Genomic DNA, 17,500 nt, shown 5'->3' with positions numbered 1-17,500 from the left:
TAATAGTCTGAGAGGTCCCAAAAGAACCCAGGGGAACTTCTAAGCAGCTAAAGGCCTCTCTCTCATTGGCTAATGTTAATGTTGATGAATCCACTGAACAACCATGGTGTGATGGACAAAGACACTGCTCTCCAAGAAGAACATTTCTAAACATCATGTGGACAAGACAGAAGACTATTGGGACAATGTTTAGTGGACAGATGAGACCAAAGTAGAATAGTTTGGTTTAAATGAGATGAACCAACACTGGATCATTCCAGCATCAGAACCTCATCCCTCCATCAAACATGGGGGTGCTAATGTCCTGGTTTGGGCCTGTTCTGCTGCATCTGGACCAGGACGGCTTGTCATCATTGATGGACCAATGAATTCTGAATTCTACCAGTGAACTCTAAAAGAAAATGTCAGGACATATGTCCATGAGCTGGATGTGAAGAGAAACTGGGTCATGCAGCAAGACAACGAGCCCAAGAACACAAGTGGTTCTACAAAAGAACGGTTAAAGAAGAACAAGACGAATGTTTAGGAACGGCCAAGTCAAAGTCCTGACCTTAATCCAATAGAAATGTTGTGGAAGGACCTGAAGCAAGCAGTTGATGTGAGGAAACCCACCAACATCTCAGAACTGAAGTGGTTCTGTTCTGAGGAATGGGCTAAAATTCCTCCAAGCTGCTGTAGACCACTGATCAGCTGTTACCAGAAACATTTAGTGACAAGGAGGTCACAGCAGATACTGGACACAAGGAGGACATGATATGTAATATTGGCTCATTTTAGTCTAATGGTTCTGTTTCATAAGTTTTATTGGGCTCTCTTTGTCTACTGTCAGGAATGTGCTGATGTTTTGGATCATTTTCATGATCGTCATCAATCAAAAAAAAAATTCAATCATCATAATGAACATTTGATTCTAAAACCATCAGCATTAATTTGTTTTTCAGCCTCCAGACCATCCTGAGCCTAGGAGGATGTCCCTCAAATAAACCATCAGACAGTTTCTGAATGTTCTTACTGAAGGTCTGATAGAGACTCTGTACGTGTGTGTTTGGTAAAGAAATACACCATGTGGATTATACAGAGTGGGATGTGTGTGTGTTAAAGGCTGAGTCAACACACACAAGTTAAACAAGTGAATCAGTTGATGCAGCTGATGATTATCGGCCTGTGAGCAGCCGACCAGAACTTAGACTGATGGAGAATAAAACAACAATCATCACTTCTTCTCTCTGTGTTTGGATAAAATGATTGTCGTACCTTGGGCAGTCGCTCTGGGTCTCCGGGGTGACGAGGAATGACCTTCTGTAACCTCTGGAAGCCGTAGTCAATGGTTGGCTCGTTTAGCGCTGAGGATGAGGAGGTTCATTGATTAGACACTGATCACATGTTGTGTCAACATATTTCAGGTACCTTTACACAGATATGTAACATGTCATGTTAGCTACGGAATAACAGCTTCCTGTCTGATAATTGATTAACTGAAAACCAGGCCCTTTATTATCCACTGATTATTATATTATGGTCATTGATAAAGGGAAGTCTGTCACTGAGAAGGTCATGTAGATCAGTCAGTCCGATCTGTCATCGTCAGAGGTCAGGTGTGTCATTACAGATTACGTGTGGATCAGTGTTTCATAGAGCGTTCACACTACAGAGCAACAACAGCTACGACTCGGCGTCGCCACCAGAGGTCCTGTTAAAGAGTTACTCAGTGCTCGATGACACCATCAATGGGAGGTTTTTAACTGACTGTATAATACGGCAGCATGAATGGTTGAAGTATCACTGCATCAGAGAAACAACTAAAACAACTAAAAAGTCAGCTTGTTGAGCGCTGACTGCTAGCACTAATGCTGCAATAGACTCAACATTAAATCTGTTTATGAAGCAGTGGCTAGTATAGGTTGTCCATGACCCAGAGACTCATGACCCAGAACCATTTACTGTGACACAAAGAAGAGGCAGTGAAGTAAAATAAATCAAGTGCGCTTAGTTTAGGTAACCACTTTATGGTCTCTTAGTTTAGACAGATCTTTTAAATTTTAAAATCAGACAGAAACAATGAATGACAGGTACATTCATAAAAATATTAATTATTAACAAAACAAACAAACAAAAAAAAAAAAAAACACAAACTCCAACTAGAAAGCCTTGAACAGTCAGTGCTACTCTTTGTCATTTTATCTCCAACCTCCTCCAACATCATTTATACTTTAAACCGGCCTGGAGCTGATAAATCAGAGCGTCAGTAAACGCAGCCAAGCACAGAGAGGAGAGAGTGTGCGTTAGTGTGTCTGTTACTCTGTGTGTTAGGGTGTGTGTGTTAGTGTGTGTGTTACGGTGTGTCCGTGAAGTTCATGAATCATAATCACGTCTTGGTTCCTCTGCATTTAACAAGCTTCAAACTGACTCTCCTCTACATCACAAACGGCGTGGTAGTGAGTGTTGTTGTGTGTTAGTGTGTGTTGTTGTGTGTTAGTGTGTGTTATTGTGTGTTGTAGTGTGTGTGTTGAGTCCTTGAAGGCTCAGCGGGCGTAACCATGGTGGTTATGAGACAGCTTAGCTGAACAGACGTCTGTGTTATCAGCTGAATGTGACCTCATGTTGTTCAGTGAAGAGTCTAAAGAAAAACTCAGTCAATGTTCGTTTAGCTTTGCATCATCCTGGATGCAGATGTAAACCACTGACATCTGTCCTTAGAGCCATTCATGTGTCTGACAATGATGATGATGATGTTAATCGTCACTGATGAAGGGTTACACTCCAGCAGACAGTGCACTGATCAGCTGCGATGATGGTAACTGCTGAATATCTCTCAGCATGCTGTTTAACTGATTCACTGTTTGTATCGGCTGCCAATAAAGATCTGATTTGTTTGAATTGATCTGACATGATACCGAGCATCGACTTCCCTCTCAGAAACAAACCCTCTTCATTCTGCAGGATAATTCTTAATTTTGATTATGTCACTGCGTTATATTTTATTAATTAATCAGGATGGAGCCACTTTAACCTCCATGACTTTATGATGAACACACATAATACCCACATCAGATCATATCCTGATATATAAATGAACGTCTTTGTTGCTGACTGTCTGTAGATGTTATTAATTATGATCTTACAAACAGAGCTGCTGTGATTCTCTCACAGTCTGAGTGTTGAGGAAATGAAATCAGTGGGCGGATCGGACAGGAGATGTCTGAGCAATCAATACTCAACGATCAATAGTCATGAACATTTCATGAACATTCTGTCTGTCTGCCTCTGGACATATCAACACTCATTTTACCATCACATAGAAAACAGAAGTCACCATTTCTATATACATGACGTGTTTCCACAGCACACACGACCTCTGCATCATCACACATGTAAAATGTACTGTTACATCTAAACTGTTTGTTTGACAGTGATTTTCTTTTTTATTGTGGTTTGTCAGTTGTCTTCATTAAACTGAACAGTCCTGATTATTTGTGTTTCCGTTCCATGTTTGCTCTTGTATGGTCCTCCAGTATATTTCCATCATTCAGACACTGCATTATGTTTTCATTACTGCGTCAGTAATAAATCTGATTTGTGACTAATAAAGTGTTCACTTCTCGATGTTTTTTCTTGTTATTGGAAACACTGAAGTACCATCACATTGACCGTTGGAGAAACTCCGGAGAATTTTCAGGAAACACCACATTACAGTTTATTTCAAACCAGGGAATACACTTGGGCAAAAACTGATCCACCCTAAAGACAAAACACCCAAGCAGAAACAGAGTAATGTGGTGTATGCGGTTCAGTGCAGTGAGGAGTGTACAGACTTGTACATTGAGGAAACCAAACAACACATCCATAAACGCATGTAAAACCACAGGAGACCCAGCTCATCAGGGAACAAGTAGCTTCTTCAGAAGCTACTCGGATAAGTGGTGAAATGTCTTCTCAAAACACTTTTCAAGTCCAGTTGCCTTTTATAAACAATTTTTTTTGGTAAAACAGGGAAGTATCTAACTGTTAATGGAAATTAGCTGCACCAGTTTCTGGTTGTTAACACAAACAAGCAAGTTTCAGTAGGCGTTTCTTACTTAAACCTCAAACTTCACACCAGTCCCCGAGAACTGAAGGAGCTACTCGGATGAGTGGTGAAACGTCTTCTCAAAGAAACTCTACAAGTCCAGTTGCCTTTTTTAAATGTTTTTTTTTTTTTTTTTTTGTTAAACAGAACACAGGTGGTGATCCATGTGTCTCAGCACAAAAGGTTGGAGGGTTAATGTGAATTAAATGAGAGAACCGAAACATCTCTAGCGTCTGTTCACAAGTAAATACAAATACTGATTGAAGGATACAAGACATAATTGGACTGTTAATTAATTATATCTTGGTATCTTTATTCTATGTTATTACTCATCAGACCAGGGGTCGCCAACACGGTGCCCGTGGGCACCTGGTCGCCCGCAGGGACCATGTGAGTCGCCCGCAGGGGATGTTCTAAAAATAGCACTTGTCGAGCACCTCTAAAATTTGTATTTAATTGTGTCGCTGTTCTTTTTATATCAATAACACTTGCATTACTGTAGAGTTGAACATGGTATTATTTAATATAAAATTATATATATGTTATGTTTTATGTAAATATGAACTCTGACCTCGTCTGGTGTCAAAGTTCAATATCACGCGCAAGTCAAACCGCCATCTTTGTTTTTACCGATGTATGGAAGCGGCCGCGGCTACGTTGAGGAGCTAGATGAGGGTCGTAACAACAGAAAAACATGGAAGAAAAGCTAAAGATAACGTACCATGTTGTGGGACGTCCCAGTGAGTGGGAAGAAGCGTTCTTTTTTACCACAGTAAATTAAACGTGCGTATATCTCATTTATGGGGTTACTGTGGCAACGGCAAAGCGGCACAATGAGGAGAGACACTTCAGTTCAATACGTGTCCCGCTAGCTTCCATGCTAACTGCTAACTCCCCGCCTGGCAGCGCACTACGGGCGGGAAAAGGCCGTGAGTTAAAGGCAGTGTTTTTACATGAGGCCGGCGAAGAAGTCAAAAGACGTAAGGGAAGCATCATTTAGCAAAACGGATGTTTTTAGTGAAACGCCATGGCGACGTTAAACTAAAATATTGAACTAAAATGTGAAAAATTATTTGTTCTAAAAGTCTAACAGGTGTAATTGTTTTGTTAAAATGCTACAGAATTGTACAAATGTGATATGATTCATTTAAATATGTGAAAGAATGTGTTTTTAATATTACATTACTGGTAGTTTGTACAGACATGGGACAAAGTTCATGATTTGTTCAAAAATGTCATAAAGGTGTTAATTTGAACAAAACTAAAACACGTGACTTTAAACGAAGTGCTGCAAATGTGTTCATTCATACAGATCAGTCCAGAAAGATAGATGAGTCAGAGACGTGTGATAGCTCAAATGTTGAAACTGAATTATAGGAACAAAAATAATAATAAATGTTGTATGTTTACATAATTAGGTTTCTACCATGTAAATCATTACTGATATTTATTGTGAGGATTCATTAACAACAATATGATATAACAGCAACCACTAACTTTAGCAGACAGCCTTATTATAATTATTATTACTATTGTTATTATTAAAGGTGAACTTTGCGACTATGTTATTCAGTAAGTTTGTATCAAAGGTAGCCCTTCGAATTACTCGGTACCCTTGAAGTAGCTCTCAGTTTCAAAAAGGTTGGTGACCCCTGCATCAGACTGTACAGTTGTTGGATACAGTGACAGAAGTATTTATGAGCTAACACTAAAACCTTCTCCAACCAATACAGAGGATTTACATTTAACATCTGAGCACAGATGATGTTGATTAACTAATGTTTGTTACCGAGTCATTTTGAGAGTTTTCTGAATCACTTCAGAGGTAGTTCAGTCAGAGTTAGGGATAAGAAGCGAGGGCAGGTAACATTTAGATTTATAGATGTAATGTCCACTGCTGGCCCAATATTTATCTTTTAGTAGAAGTCTTTGTTGTAAAGAGTTTTATTAGAAATGTTTTCCCATTAGATCTGAGACCAATAAACAGTATCAGATTTAGATCAGGGTTGATCTACTTCGTTCCTCATTCTTATTCAGTCTGAGGGTCAGTAATTACCGGTGTAGACGAAGCGTCCCGGCGCTCCCTTACAGAACTGTTTGGACTTGTAGGACAGTGTGACCTCCACGACCCCGGGGATGTGACGAGGAGGAGTCTGGACTCGGATGGCGTGAGGAGTTATCAGCTGGAGACAGAGGGACAGAGGAACAGAGTCAAGGCTCCATGTGTCCTACGGAACCATGAGGACCAGGAGGACCATGAGGACCAGGAGGATCTACCTACCTCACTCCACACTAGCATGGTGCCAAAGACGACCTGGAGTCCATCAAAGAAGTTGTCCCCGATCAGGATGACGGTAGCTCCACCAGTAGTCCAACCCTCACTGGGACTGATGGCTTTAATACAGGGAGTGGCTGCTGGACCAGAGACAGAGGTCACAAAGGTCACAGAGGACACAGAGGACACACAGATACAGATACAGAGACAGACATGTAAGCATCTCCTCATATCCAGTTCAACTCGTACATAGACGGAGCTTTAATGTCCGTCTATCAGCCCTCTGAGTGTTGAAACTGTTGATGTGAAGTGTTTATGTATGACTACTGTTATTCTTCTGTCCATCCTAACCAGCATGTCTTTGGACGGTGGGAGGAAGCTGGAGAACCTGGAGAGAACCCACGCAGACACAGGGAGAACATGCAGACTACACACAGAAAGGAACCAATGGGCCTGGATTAGAACCCAGAACCTTCTGGCTGTGAGGCATCAGTACTGACCACCACACCACTGAGCCGCCCTGAACCAAACTATATATAATAATAATAATAATAATAATAATACAACGACCCCTCTGAGGGCGCAGACCCACAGGTTGAGAACCGGGATCATCTGTGACACACACACACACAGGAACACACACGACATGTTTTAATTGGGTCGTGGCTTTTATCCGCTTTAGTGGAGTTCACCCCAACATCACACACTGTCACACTAACACACACTAACACACACTAACACACACATGCTATCACACTAATGCACGCACACACTGACACACACTAGCTCTGGTAATGACTACTTCTTCCTCTTCTTTCAAGTGCTGCTGCAGATTAATTATAAAGTGAAATGAAAGCACTGTGTGTGTGTGTGTGTGTGTGTGTGTGTGTTAATCTCATCGGTGATGACATTACAGCAGCAGTCCTCAGAACAATGGATAAGTCTAAGCTGGTTCTGACCCGTGTTCAGGTTCTAGATGATGTTTGGTTCATTTATAAAATTAATTAATGGATCAATTAAAACTGAATAATAAATGAATCATTATCATTGTGTTAATAATAATCATGTCCAATGAACATTTACAACCTGAACAAATCATTAGTTTAAATGATTCTAGTGGAGCGGTCTTGGACTTGATTGGTTCTGAGAAGTCAGATCAGACGTGAAGTCAGTGCTAGTCAGGACTCACTGATGGAGTCAAACCAAAGAGACTGGCTTGTCTTCTGGTTCCAGTCTGGACTGTCCTCTAATTCTAGTCTGGACTGTCTCTGGTTCCATGGTTCCGGGCGGGACCATCCTCAGATTCTGGTGTGGACCATCCTCTGGTTCTAGTCTGAATAGTCTTCTGGTTCTGGTCTGGACTGTTCCATGCTTCTGGAGTGGACCTCCTCTGGTTCCATGGTTGCAGTCTGGACCATTCTTTGGTTCTGGTCTGGGCCGTTCCCTGATTCCTGAGGACATGTCTAACGACGGGTTTGAGGGGAGACTGGTGTGTTGCTGAGGAGAGAGGGTTCAAACCCATGGGACTGTTCTCTGAGGGAGGGGTGGTTTCCATGGTTACTGTCTTTAATTAGAATGGCAATTAAAAAGGTTGAATGGAAAAGACACACCGTCCTCTCTTGGGAGAGACGTCTAGTCCTCTGCCCACAAACCTTTTCAAAGACCACATTACTGTCCTGTGACTACTGTCCTTTGATCACTGTCTTCTGACTACTGTCCTCTGATTACTGTCCCTTGATCTCTGTCCTTTGGACACAGAGTCCACACAGAGGGGACAGAGGGAACTTTTAGAGACAGCTCTCCAGGAAAAGATGTCCTCTGAGTTGGACGTCTTTATCCATCTCCAGTAAACTAGTCTGAGATCATTAAAGAATAAATGCTGATCAGTTTCTGAATGTGGGACACGTTTAGACAAATGTGGACATCCTCAGGGTTTCTGTCCCCATTGTCGTTTTGCTGCAGTAACATATGGTGGACATTAGAGGACATGAGACACTGTGTACCTTCAGACGGGTCCAGTCTTCGAGCTCGTCGTCCATGTTTGGAGTTGTTGTGTACAAACATGTTGTCGGAGACGGCGAGGACATGTCCGTCCACGTTGACTGTTGTTGACACCACCACCTGAAAAGACAAAGACTGACGTTACTGATGTCCTCTGACATATCGGGGTCTCTTTGTTCTCTACAGATCATGATGAGGACAAAGAGGGACATTCATCGGGAAAAAGTTTTTATAAGGAGACTGGACATGTCCCACTAGAGACATCTGAAGACATTAAGAGACATTTGAAGGCATCTAGCCGTGATGTCATGTGAAGACATGTGAAGTCCATCAGTTTACAGGTGAAGCTGAGACCGTGATGAATGTTTTCCTGATTAATGATCATATGATGATTATAACTAAAGAACTGATTTGTTGAAATGGTCCCGCCCCCTGTGTGATGTCATATCCTGTCAGGCACCAGGTTGAGGGCGTTCATCATCTCTGGCTGGTTGCCACAGCGAGGTTATCTCAGCTGATCCATGACAACGGAGCAGAAGGTCTCACAGAGAGCGAGTAGAGGTGTTTTCTCTGTCGCCACGGCGACTAACCAGCCCATCTGTCACCCTGCTGTCGCCACGACCACCTCAGACCAATCCACAGGCTTCACCTGACTTCCTCTGCTTCTTCCACTTTGTTTCCCTTTTCTTCTTCTTTTTCTTCTGAAGCTGATGGACAGCACGGCTGATCAATAAATGGAGGATCAGTCTCTGATTGGCTGTCAGCTGGTGCTTCTTGTTCAGATTATTGGAGGAAATTCCCAGAGAAATTTAAATTTATATGCTGATACTGACTGGACTGAACAGGTTTATGATAAATGTGTTTTTATTTGAATTTGAAACTCAGTAAAGTATTTCTTAAAGCTGGTGAAAGCATCCAGACTCTGTAAATCATTTAACAGAAGGACGGTTCCTGTTGACAACTCATATTCTATCTGCAGAGCAATAAGACATGGGGCGCCCCACTGCAATGCATTATGGGTACAACAGGTCCTCCAAAGCCACGTCCTGCCCTTTAGTGAAATTAACTCTGTGTTGTGTTGTGTTGTGTTGTGTTGTTGTGTTGTGTGGATGTATATACGTGTTTGTGTGTATATGTGTGTGTGTGGCCGTGGTGCCTGTGTGTGTATATATGTGTGGTTGTGTTGCATTGTGTTACCTGAAACCTGCTCTTGTCTCAGAGTTTATAGATGCAGTTGTATTTGTGTATTCGTGTGGTTGTGTGTATATGTGTTGTGTTGTTTATACTTGTGGTTGTGTTGTGTTGTGTTACCTGAAACCTCCTCATGTCTCTGGGGTTCCCTGCATTCTTCAGACAGTTCTGGTTACACTTGAGGAAGAACTTGAGGAAGAACCTGAACACACAATCAGATCATAATTTGTGGTGTCTCCTCCAACAGACTTTTTAGAACTTGACACTGTTCTCAGAGTTGATGCTTCTGTCATGATCTGGATCCAGATGATGAAGGAGACGGAGGAGATTTAAAAAACATTCAGAAGATTTTATGGATCTATCAAATAAAGTCAGTGGACTGTGGTTGGAGTAGTCACTGGTAGGACGGAGGTCCGTCTGAAGTCAGGATGTACAGTACCTCAGCATCACATATTATTATTATTATTAGTAGTAGTAGTAGTAGTAGTAGTAGCAGTAGTAGTAGTAGTAGTAGTAGTATTAATGTTGTTTATTGATTAATTGTTTACTGTTATAATGTGTAAAACGTGCTCCAGGTCTTGCTGACGTTGGTGTGAGTGTTTGTCTGTAGATAACAGTGTCTGACAGCGTGACCTCTGACCTCTGCTCAGTCTTATCGCCGTGGTAACCACTCGGCATCTCAATCTCAGCTGATCGTCACCTTATCTTCAGACACACAGACTCAACTTATCTACACGCTCCTCTCCTCCTCTCCTCCTCCTTTCCTCCTCCTCTTCACCCTCCTCTCCTCCTCCTCCTTTCCTCCTCCTCTTCATCCTCCTCTCCTCCTCCTCTCCTCCTCCTTTCCTCCTCCTCTCCTCCTCATCTTCATTCTCCCCTCCTCCTCTTCATCCTCCTCTCCTCCTCCTCTCCACCTCTTCATGCGCCCCTCCTACTCTTCTCCACTTTCTCTCCTCCTCCTCTCCACCTCCTTTCCTCCTCCTATCCTCCTCATCTTCATTCTCCCCTCCTCCTCCTCTCCTCCTCGTCTCCACCTCTTCATGCTCCCCTCCTATTGCTCTCCACATCGTCTCCTCCTCTCAGTCGTTCTCTCTCTCCTCTCCTCTGAAGAGAGAAAACGATCAAGGTTGTAAATCTACTCGAAGGAAAGATTAAGCTTTCAGTCTGTTATGTGATAACAGGAGAACACACACACACACACACACTTAGTCTATTACTGCTATTATTTATGATCAGGGAATTAGGATGCATCGCAAATTTATCTCCACGAAGAATAGAAGTCACACACTGACACTGAGAACACACACACACACATAGACACACACACCCATATTCAGATACACACTCAGACACACACTCAGTGTCAGAGTTAATGTGCTCTATGAGGTAGAAAATGTAGTCAGTGTGAGGACGAATTAAACTGACGGTAATGTACTCCATCAGTGTGTTAGTGTGTGTGTGTTTTATGGGCAGCTCTTCCTGTTAACGTGAGGTTTAGTTTCTCAGGTTCATCTTTATTATACTCAGCTGCTGCTCCACATTAAATCTGGCTGGACAGACAGATGTTGATGAAGTGATGCAGCTAGAGGACAGACATCAGGATTCACTGCTTTAATATGAATGAAACCTGATTCTAGCTGTTTACATGTTAACTGGTTCTGGTTCTGTTACTGACATTTGGTGCTGATCCAAATATTTTTTAAATGATCAGATCAGTATTAAACTTTAGTAGTTATCTACACTGCCTGGCCAAAAAGAAAGTCTCCACCTGGATTTAACTAATAAACAGGTATTCACCTCCTATTGGATAATTACTGCATGGGTGATTATCTTTCAGCTGACAACAAGTTATTTAAGCCCAACTGATGCAATGAGTAGCTTCTCATTTCTTCAACAACCATGTCTAAAGACACATCCTGTGGTCGTCTGTTTGAGAAGGGTCAAATCATTGGCATGCATCAAGCAGAGAAAACATCTAAGGAGATTGTAGAAACTACTAAAACTGGGTTAAGAACTGTCCAAGGCATTATTAAAAACTGGAAGGATAGTGGAGAAGCATCAGGGTAAGAAGAGAGGCAGATGAAGTGATGCACCCATCATGCCTAGTGTCTACTGTACAAGCCTGTGGGGGCAGTGCTATGATCTGGGGTTGCTGCAGTTGCTCAGGTCTTGGTTCAGCAACATTATGTGTCCAAAGAATGAGGTCAGCTGACTACCTGAATATACTGAATGACCAGGTTATTCCATCAATGGATCATATTCCAAGATGACAATGCCAGGATTCATGGGGCTCAGATTGTGAAAGAGTGGTTCAGGGAGCATGAGACATCATGTTCACACATGGATTGGCCACCACAGAGTCCAGACCTGAACCCCATTGAGAATCTTTGGGATGTGCTGGAGAAGGCTTTGTGCAGTGGTCAGACTCTCCCATCATCAATACAGCATGAGAGTGTGTGACCTTTTTTTTTTTTTTTTGGGGGGGGGGACATTTTTTTTTTTGGCCAGGCAGTGTATTGTAGGTCTGCCACAAACCAAAACCACATCCCTGGACAGCCAACACTTGTAAACAATAACTAAACTCATATGATTAACAATGTCAACTGTGTAAAATGAACTGAGTCAGGACAAGGTACCAGCTACCCTCTCCACACTACATTAACTTTGACAGAAAGATTTATTGGACTGAATCCAGTCGACTCTAGGAGAAGACAAGGAAGACAAGGACAGACTTTAGGAAGCTACAGGAGACCAACTCTAGGAGAAGACAAGGAAGACAAGGACAGACTTTAGGAAGCTACAGGAGACCAACTCTAGGAGAAGACAAGGAAGACAAGGACAGACTTTAGGAAGCTACAGGAGACCAACTCTAGGAGAAGACAAGGAAGACAAGGACAGACTTTAGGAAGACACAGGAGACCAACTCTAGGAGAAGACAAGGAAGACAAGGACAGACTTTAGGAAGCTACAGGAGACCAACTCTAGGAGAAGACAAGGAAGACAAGGACAGACTTTAGGAAGACACAGGAGACCAACTCTAGGAGAAGACAAGGAAGACAAGGACAGACTTTAGGAAGCTACAGGAGACCAACTCTAGGAGAAGACAAGGAAGACAAGGACAGACTTTAGGACGCTACAGGAGACCAACTCTAGGACATTTAGGACCAGAGAGGGAGTCAACAAGATCGGGATCAGATCATGAACTAAAAAACTGGATCGTCCCACAATAACAACATATTTCAACAAGTGTTCTGGATGAGAAATTGTCATAAAGCAGCGTGACCCCAGCTCATGTGCTTAGTATGTTCTTAGGGTGTTCTGTGTTGGTTCTGAGTTTATCTCCTTGTGTTATGTTTGTTCAGACCATTATCACGTGTTCTAACCGTGTCCTCTGCTTGATTTAAACATGTTCTTCATGTTTTAAGAAATTAACTAAATATGACCGGATGGAGTTAAATGTGTGTTAGTGTGTGTGTGTGTGTGTGTGTGTGTGTGTGTGTGTGTGGGTGGGTGTGTGTGTGTGTCATAATAGCTGTTAATTAGCACCGTGTTCAAACCAGCCACAGATGCTGATTATCTTGGTGATAATTACAACGACAGGCCCAAACATTTCTGAACATACACACACCCTCACACACTAACACACAGTAATACATGCTATACCCACTCTACACACACACACACGCACCCACACCCACCCACACACACACACTGATTGTTTTTTATAGTCGAGTGATTTTGAATGCTGTGGAAAAGTTGTGTGTGTTTCAGTGTCAGATGTAATCAAAGACTGAAGAGTTAGCACCAGCTGGTACAACACACACTAACACACAAGAACACACACTAACACACATTAAAACATACAATACACACATTAAAACACATTACTATAACACACACTAGGACACTAACACACAATAAGACACACTAACACACATGGTAACACAAAACAGAGTGAACAGAAACAGGTCAAGGAAAGGGTTGAATCTGTTTTCAGCACTGGTATCTGGTCTCGTTTAGACCGGATCAGTTTGACATTGTGGATGTGTTGCTATGACAACTGTTCCGACAAGTTTTTTGAAGAACTGACAGTTGTCATCAAATGGATGAGATTCAATTTATGGAGTACCGGTCCTGGTCTCCGTCTCCAAGAGCAGTGGTTCCCAAACTTTTCACAGCCAGTAGCCCTTCAGACATTTGACCTCCAGCCATGTACCCCCTACTCTCACGCACTTGTAGCAACTAGAAAAAGAAATGTCTGAGAGCCTGCCGCCACCCCCACCACCCACATTTAGCATGCATAACATACAAATAAAATCTCTTAAAGTGAATTATTTCTCACAAAATAGATTTATTTACCAGCATTTTCAGTGAGCAACAGCTGTTCACTTTTGAAAAGAAATCTACCAAATGTTTCTACATTTTGCGCTGACTGGTGGTAGCAGTTGAGGTCTCTCTGGAAGGGCAGTCTATCCGTTTTAGCCATTTATCGACCTAGTTTACCTCAGACTGATTACAGAAAGTTATCAGAATTGTTGATGACATAATTTAAAGACCCAATCAAGAACGAGATTTGAAAAAAAAAAAAAAGAAAAAAAAAAAAAAAAAGAACGAGATTTGCTTGTTTCTGGGGGAAAAATAACTGTAGCGAGTATAGCTATATCATCAGGAGATTTGCCCCTGCCCAGTTGCCCTTCAATCTAGCTATTAACATAACTGACTCACATGAAAAACAGTCTTTTGATTTTTCATTTCGGTGGAGAATCAGAAAATGAGAAAACAACCCGTTATCTGTTTTTTCAGTTTCAAAATGTAATCAGGCTGAGTTCAGAATCAACTCTTTCGCGTACCCCCTACATCACTTTGCGTACCCCTGGGGGTACGCGTACCCCAGATTGGGAATCACTGTCCTAGAGGAGCCAACATGTTCATGACCCAGAGTCTGACTCCAACTAAAAGCATGAACTGGATCAGAGACAGAAATCCTGATTCGCATCAGACAGAAACCAGATTCATCTAGCAGAGTCAGCCGCTGCTACGGCAGCCAGACAGGGTCAAACAGAGCGACGGGAATATTCAGAGTCTGACATTTTACTGCTAAACATCTTAATGTCAGCTGTCAATCACTGCTGCTCACACACAATACACACTAAAACATACACACACTAATACACACAAGCACACGCAATACACACTAACACGCACACACACACACACACGCACACACACACGCACACACACACACACACACACACACACCCACCAACACACACACACACACACACACACACACACACGCTAATTCACACTCTTCCCAGGTTACCAGACTCTGATGTACACATGAGGAAGTAGAAGAGGAGGAAGAAGAGGAAGAGGAGGAAGAGGAGGAAGAGGAGGAGGTAATTAAATTAGATAATGAAGAGTCCATCATCTCTCTCTTCACACTAAATCAAAACAGACAACTGGTCCTCCTCCACGTCTGTTCTTCATCTCAGTGAGGAGGAGGAGGAGGATGAAGAGGAGGAGGAGGTTATTAACCGGTTCCTCTGTAGCTGATTCCAACACTATGAGCGAAAACTCTGCAAGAATTTAGAGCTATGAGACTTATATTGAGTTGCAACTGCTGATTACATCCACTTTGAGTTATATTTAAATAAATGATTTAGTTTTCTGTGTGGTCTGCGCCAGGTGACATAGTTATTCCAGTAAAGTACAGTCAGTTCCTCCTATTGACGACACAGACACAGTTCAGTTTGGAAAGAATTTACCTGCATATTTAGTTTCACATTTGGTTTGATTACAAAAATAAGAATATATTTATAGTCACTATTTAAACTAGGGTTACAGTGAATGTGGTTCCTCATGTTTCATAATTAAAATGGATGGGAGCTAGAATTCTGAAAAAAAAAACCTTCAGTAAATTAAAAATGAGACTTTATACTGGTAAGTTGCTTGATTTGCTTCTTCAGAAAGCCACAGACAAAAAATCAGAAATCCTTCTGGATCTGTTCATTGTGTATTTCTGAGGAAACCAATGAGTTTATATCAACATTTAAAGTAAAAACATAAAGAACCATTTTCACTGATTATTTTCAGGGCGGCACAGTGGTGAGGTGGTTATCACTGATGCCTCACAGCCAGAAGGTTCTGGGTTCTAATCCAGGCCGACTGGTTCCTTTCTGTGTGTAGCCTGCATGTTCTGCATGTCTGCGTGGGTTCTCTCCAGGTTCTCCAGCTTCCTCCCACCGTCCAAAGACATGCTGGTTAGGTTCACTGGTGATTCTAAATTGGCCGTAGGTGTGAGTGTCTCTCTGTGTTAGCCCTGTGATAGACTGGAGACCTGTCCAGGGTGGACCCCCCCTCTAGACCAATGACAGCTGGGATAGACTGGAGACCTGTCCAGGGTGGACCCCCCCCTCTAGACCAATGACAGCTGGGATAGACTGGAGACCTGTCCAGGGTGGACCCCCCCTCTAGACCAATGACAGCTGGGATAGACTGGAGACCTGTCCAGGGTGGACCCCCCTCTAGACCAATGACAGCTGGGATAGACTGGAGACCTGTCCAGGGTGGACCCCCCCCCTCTAGACCAATGACTGCTGGGATAGGCTGGAGACCTGTCCAGGGTGGACCCCCCTCTAGACCAATGACAGCTGGGATAGACTGGAGACCTGTCCAGGGTGGACCCCCCCCTCTAGACCAATGACAGCTGGGATAGACTGGAGACCTGTCCAGGGTGGACCCCCCCTCTAGACCAATGACAGCTGGGATAGACTGGAGACCTGTCCAGGGTGAACCCCCCCTCTAGACCAATGACAGCTGGGATAGACTGGAGACCTGTCCAGGGTGGACCCCCCCTCTAGACCAATCACAGCTGGGATAGGCTCCAGCCCCCCATGACCCTTCACAGAACAAGAGGTTACAGATTATGAATGAATGAATGTTCCTGAGGAAATCAAATTGACTACAGTTTGTTTTAACAAGTGAAACAACCCAGGTCATCATTTAACCTCATTAAACTCTCTGTTTCAAACCAACCAGCGGCCGTGTCTGGTCTGTGTGAGGTGGAGCTAATTTACATATTTAATTGAACACCATTAGCAATTATAATTAAGTGCTCTTGGGTTTCATATTACTGCATGAAGCTCTGACCAATCAAATCTGCATTAAAGCAGATTCTTGTTAAGTCCTTGTTTCCGCTGAGACAGATTCTTATTAGCCTGCCCTCAAGGTTGACGGACAGAACCAGGATCAGGAAGTGAAAACAGAAAAATCATCAAAGATTAATTTACTGCAGAGGAGGCGAGAACAGGAAGTGATATCACAGCAACGTGTGGCTAATTTTCATCATCTCTGTCTGATCAACATCAACATCGTCATGCTGATAAGAAACATCAACAACATGGACAGTAACCAGCAACCAGCAACCAGCAACCAGCTGCCAGCAACCATCCCACTGTCAGAGACCAGGGGGGTACATGTGATCTCAGGTATCGTGGTCTGAACCATGTGATCTCAGTCTGTCCTTATTTACTTCGACGCTCGCCTGTGATTGGACGACTCAGGACACTAATACCAGGTGTCATCTGTTTACGGAGCAGCTTTGATGTTGAAGGTAAAGTCAATGACATCATCAGACGGTGACAGACGAAATTGTCGCTGCAGCGAGCGCCGCATGTTCCTCATCTGTGTTTCACTTTGAGCCAAGCAGCTTGTTAACAGACACCTCGTTAACAGATGCCTCGTTAAGAGCTTGTTAACACAAACAACAATAAATAAACAAAAGCAGAACATGCAGACACACAGCTGTCAGTCAAACTCAAACAGAGACTGTTCTACATAATTAGCTCATCTGATGCAACGTGAGGCTGGTTCCTGAAATACCAGCAGTGTGTGAAGAAAAACGCTCGCACACATTTCTTTTAAATCGTTAATCAATAGCGATGAGTTGCTTGAGGCAGCGCTTA

The 17,500-nt window shown here is 42.8% G+C and overlaps 1 protein-coding gene across 11 annotated transcripts in view; it reads right to left on the bottom strand.

Moving 5' to 3' along the window:
- Window positions 1-17,500, bottom strand: part of ebf3a (EBF transcription factor 3a) — a gene marked incomplete at both ends in the record, with an annotated part of 34,865 nt that overhangs the window by 9,259 nt on the left and 8,106 nt on the right. For 4 of the 11 annotated variants that reach the window (XM_084567516.1, XM_084567518.1, XM_084567510.1 and 1 more), the window contains 5 exons: window positions 1,255-1,343; window positions 6,123-6,249; window positions 6,348-6,481; window positions 8,336-8,462; window positions 9,654-9,735. In XM_084567516.1, coding sequence (XP_084423642.1) covers window positions 1,255-1,343; window positions 6,123-6,249; window positions 6,348-6,481; window positions 8,336-8,462; window positions 9,654-9,735 — 559 coding nt within the window. Of the gene's footprint in view, window positions 1-1,254; window positions 1,344-6,122; window positions 6,250-6,347; window positions 6,499-8,335; window positions 8,463-9,653; window positions 9,736-17,500 lie in introns of all 11 variants that reach the window. The other 7 variants (XM_084567519.1, XM_084567520.1, XM_084567515.1 and 4 more) reach the window with 3 other exon arrangements.

The sequence above is a fragment of the Chelon labrosus genome, assembly GCF_963514085.1.
Source record: "Chelon labrosus genome assembly, chromosome: 19".
Taxonomy (NCBI): domain Eukaryota; kingdom Metazoa; phylum Chordata; class Actinopteri; order Mugiliformes; family Mugilidae; genus Chelon; species Chelon labrosus.
Note: the sequence above shows the minus strand (reverse complement) of the source record. Positions and strands in the feature narration are given on the sequence as shown.